At 38.6% G+C, this 5,330-nt stretch overlaps 1 protein-coding gene across 1 annotated transcript; it reads right to left on the minus strand.

Annotated features, from left to right (window-relative positions):
* Positions 1-2,156: 2,156 nt before the first annotated feature.
* SARC_03043 (hypothetical protein) lies at positions 2,157-4,181 on the minus strand (the record flags this gene model as incomplete). Its single annotated transcript, XM_014303179.1, has 4 exons — positions 2,157-2,273; positions 2,884-3,041; positions 3,386-3,568; positions 4,124-4,181. The coding sequence occupies 4 exons, from the start codon at positions 4,179-4,181 to the stop codon at positions 2,157-2,159; spliced, it is 516 nt and encodes a 171-aa protein (XP_014158654.1).
* Between the last annotated feature and the right edge of the window lie 1,149 nt (positions 4,182-5,330).

Genomic DNA, 5,330 nt, shown 5'->3' on the forward strand with positions numbered 1-5,330 from the left:
CTAACGTATCCTTCCATATAGGCGAATCAGACTAAGAAAGCACTTTTCAAAGACGCGTCTGACTATTTGCGTAAGCGTGATGGGGCGGAAGTCGGCGGGGGAGGTGATATCTGCATCGGCTTTCTTTGGGTGCGCTGTCAGGAGGCCGCAGTTCAGGGCTGCGGGGAGGGTACCCGCCTTCAGTAGCTCAGTGAATGCTTCGGCAAGGAGTCTAATCAGTGGGCTATTGGCGTCGGGGCGTCCTGGATAATATTATTTATTTCAAAGGAGTTAAGTTGCAATGTTTGTACATTTGGTATGGCTCTCATAGCCGTTGTAGTGGACAACTTATTGAGTGCACATTTTCAAAATTGATAATTGATTTGTCCCAAATAAAAGTTATAACCTATTTATCATAAAGTTACCGTTAAAAATCCAATGTTTACCTCGTACACGTCTAACTTATTGACGTTAGCCTGAGAGTCCTTCCAAACTTCGTCATAAGAGTCTTTTTTGATTTTTTAAAAATATATAAAAAACCAATCAAAACAGTTCACAAGACAGAAAAGTACATACTGTAAATAGACTGTATTATAAATAAAAGATGTGTGTGTATTTATTTATTATTGTTGCTGCATATTGTTGCTGTTTTTTGTATTGTTTTTGGAAAACAACAACAACAGAAACAAATACAAAAAGCGACAATATGTAGTCAATATTTACAATACGTATTCTTTAAAAAATAGTGAACACAGAGAGCAAATTGCGAACTGTGAGTCTGTGATTATTTAACTGTGACCTGTGAATAACTCAACAATTGTCAACACAAAGAGTCAACAACAGCAACTCATTTCTGATGTATCCAGTCTCTGACTGTATAAAATATAAATACGTTTCGAGGCCTTTTCCTATTTTTATACTAGGCTTGGATTGCATTGGAGTGAAATGCAATGAACTAAACTGAATTGTATTGCTTTGGTACGAATTTGGTTCAATATAATTGCAATGAATTATAAAGTAGAAGCGGATTGAAAATTCCTATTGCATATATATGAGACGATTAGTATAGAATAGAATAGAATAGAATCATTCCTAGTTTGACTGTAGCGAACATCCGACTTGAATTGAGTTGAATTGGTATTGTATTAAATTGAATTGTATTCAAATTGAATTGAATTGAATTGTATTCAAATTTAATTCAATGAAGTTAAATATAATAGAAGTAGGAATTGGGAAATAAAACCATGAATTGATTTCAAAAATGAGCTGAATCGATTCATTTCTTTAAAAATTGGCAAACTAACTACACAGTGTCGTGTTTTCGGTTAGAAATCATGACAAAATTTTGCGAAGACGATGCACCTATCTGGAAATGATGTGGAAGTGCCGCCTATGAAGCCGAAAACAGAACTTTCATATATGCACGGCACCTAAGACTAATATTTCTATCGCTGAAAACTTATATTACAAATCTTTATATGAAAAACAAGACATTTTTCTTGTTGTAGTTCGGAGCCCCGTCTCCATTGTATCAGGCAGGCTTGCTGAACTTTATTTATCCTCTTATACGACCGGTGACATAGGTCTCCAGACGCCAAAGGACATGATTAAACCAAAGGGCTGCGACCAAGTGCTCACAGAGCTATGATTTATCTGTTATCTCCTACATTTCATAGTCCAAAAATGAAACTACGTTTAAATAGGGCTGATCAATGACTTTCTTCTATCTAATCACCGTCGTCGACTCTCTTACTATATGGGGAAAAGGCTGATATTGTTTTCCAAACAATTGTGCGCACATTCCCAGCTTTCGGTGCATCACTCAGATAGCTAACAATACAAAGCGACACACTATTCGCATGTAAATGGAAGTGTATTGCATCGAGGAGTATTTGTGCGCGATCTTAGAAAAAAACAACAGAAGCTTTTTTTCTCGAATCGACCTGTCGAGGAACAATCCATTTGACCACAAATTATTCAAGATTTGATGTACATTTTTGGATGCGTATCGTAGCGGCCTGCCAATAAAGCAACTGCCCCCTAATACACAACGCCTCTTCTTAGGGTGTAGGTCATATCACTAGTACTGTACCGCATTGCTGCTAACTAGCACGCACGCACGCACGCACGCACGCACGATCACCTTAAAGGAAAGATTATAAAACAACACTTGAGCATCAAGAGCGGTTCAACGATGTTCCCAGTTCGCTCAAGAAGCACTTGATAACATCCCTACCCTTCTCTACATTGTTGACCGATATCCTTTCATTGGGAAGATGGGCGCCATCGCTTGACTGTAATATTCGGAATGTATGACGATTCAAGGTGTTAGTGGATGAGTATGTAGAGCGTATGGTATATAGACACTGCCAGTTTGTGTTGCAGTACCGATGAGGTCGATCTGGAGTGACAAATGCAAGAGAGTAATACGTGAATTCTAATGCACATTCTCGAAATCAACTGCTAGGACTCCAAAGTCAGATAAATGACTGAATTGGACAATCCGAGATGTGGTGCTATCCCATATAGGAGGAATTTAGGTGCCAGTTGTGCGACTCAATATTGATTAGTTGGCGTATGGAACTAGCAATTGAAAGCAATTAAAAAAAGTATAAATGACTCCAAAGCTGCGAAGCTATTACTACTGGATATTCATTCCTTTTAATCTCTGACCTCTTTATAGAATAGTCACAGACGCAAACTTAGATATATACATATATGATTACTTATCACGTCGTCTCACAACTACAAGTGCAAAGTAACATATTTTAAGTTGCATAGTCTAAGCCACACATGCTACAACCACAACCACCGGCGAACTCCCATAATCAGATACGAACACATCTCAAGTCCCTTGAATCAATACTTGCAACGACCAACAGAATCGATTACAGATATGTATACCTGACCCAAGGGTAAGTGAAGTGCCGGGGCATTGAGATACTTCTCCAATACAGCCGTCACCGACATGGTACCCCCTTCTCGTACGTAGAAAGGCTTTGTCTTCCAGACCGTTTCTATCGCCTTTTCCGCGGATTTGTATATAGCATTGAACGGGTCGCCTGCGAGATATAGTACGATTTCAGTATCACGGCCGCGCAAGCAGTACATGCCTGTGTATGTATCGATATGAATCTGTCTGTGCATATGTAGCAATTAATAACAACTACCGAACAAATACATAAATTTGCCTGTGTATGTATCGATGTGTCTGTCTGTGCATATGTATCAATTAACAACAACTACCGAACAAATACGTGAATTTTTGTGACCACAATTTATCTCGAAAATAGATCCAGTTCACCAAATTCAAACTAATAAGGCGCATGTATAATTTACACGATCACTTAAGCAAGAGCGGACACATATATACAAGGGTACAGGGGGGGGTTGTCTTTTAACATACCCAGCCACCAATCGGCTGCATGCAGCACATTAAATTTGAGGCGATTGGGCGATCGTCGCTTCCGGAATTCGTGTGACATATGCTGTGTTAGCACCTGCACAAGCTCAGTCGACGTTTGATCCGGCACAAACCGCACACTGAACTGTCCCACAGCCCTCTTGGCGATGTTAGTAAATACGTGATCTGTAAATAGAATTTGGATTCCAGAGGTAACAACGGTTGATATCTGAACTACGCAAGCAGGGAGAACTGTGTCAATAGAAAGAACAAGAAGTCAATGTTGTTGAACGCATGGCCCCTGTATGAATATATTTCGAACTTTTGTACATGTGCAAGCAAATCATATATCCGAGTCATATACATACATAGAACAAGGACATTTAATTAAGCTTATATACATAAAAAACTATATATACATACATAGAACAAGGACATATAAAACTATACATACGTACATCGAACAATTGCATTTAATTAAACTTATAATCATATAAACAATATATACGTACAAAGAACAAGGGCATTTAATAAACTTATATACATATAAAACTATATATACGTACAAAGAACAAGGGCATTTAACTAAACTTATATACATATAAAACTATATATATATGTACAAAGAACAAGGGCAATTAATTAAACTTATATACATATAAAACTATATATATGTACAAAGAACAAGGGCATTTAATTAAACTTATATACATATACAACTATATATACGTCACAGCATACCTCCGGATGAGGTCCGCACCCCGGTTATTGAAAGCGCTGGATGGCGCCAACGAGCCATCAGAATGCCCTGAATTTGTGTAGTAGTCCCAGTTTTAGTATGCCGGACTGAACCAGCAGGTAATACGGCACAATGTTCACACTCACCTTAGGTACCGGCGCTACAAATTGTACATTTACATTCCATAAATAAAAGCAAAATATGTCATGTTTTCATTGTACATTAATATAGACTTATAGAATCGCACAGGAAGCATTCAGTTCGATTCAGACATTAATTGTCTCTGCCAACAGTTCACCCGTGATCATGAAGGCGAGTCGTATGCAAGGTACAGATACAAAGTCTAAGCGAGGAAATGCAGAAGATTCATACAGAAAACAAAAGGTGAGATATATTCGTCGTATTCTCACTTGTGAGCGGAATGTCATGTGCTTTGCTGAGTAAACTGTTATATCAGGCGTATATAACAAGTACAAGTTGTCAAATAACATGTATACAAAGATATCTCACCCGGCTGCCTGTGACCAAAATTTACACCTCTGAGAAAGAATAAGCATACATTTCTCGCGTGCCTATGTGAACGTTTAAAAAAGGAACGTATAGCGGGGGTGTTGGGATGCACAAGTATTTTAAACAAAATCACTACCGTAGGCGAGTTGGACAAAAAAACGAATCATACAAATCACATACAGTCGGGGTGTTAGATTCGTTGACGGAGAACTCCTCAATCTCTAAGTGTGCACGGTAAGCATCCAAGTCAAAGACAATGTCTTCGTACAACTCAAGCTCCGCCGGACTGAAGTACGATATATACAGAACGACAGATTAGTTCGATTTACTGTATCGCATGATGTGTCTATAGTCTACCAAACCATAGCCACTCAGTGTTAAAATCGAGAGCCAGAATACAATGCAGTTTTACAATAAGACGACGTAGCTGGAGTTCAAGGCATCTGCAGCATGTGAATTATTATAGTCTGCTATTCTACAAAAAAGGCGAAGATCGCCTTTGGAATGTGGCTAACACAAAGGCAAGGACAGCTGAAGATAAAGGTACATGCGTTCATGCATGAACCATCTGTAGAACCATCTGTAGCCCTCTAACCCATTCCAAAAGGCAAAGAATAGCTAGAGATAAAGGTATATGCGTTCATGCATGAACCATCTGTAGCCCTCTAACCCATTCCAAACAGGCAAAGAATGGCTAAA

Source organism: Sphaeroforma arctica (genome assembly GCF_001186125.1).
Source record: "Sphaeroforma arctica JP610 unplaced genomic scaffold supercont1.147, whole genome shotgun sequence".
Classification (NCBI taxonomy): Eukaryota; class Ichthyosporea; order Ichthyophonida; genus Sphaeroforma; species Sphaeroforma arctica.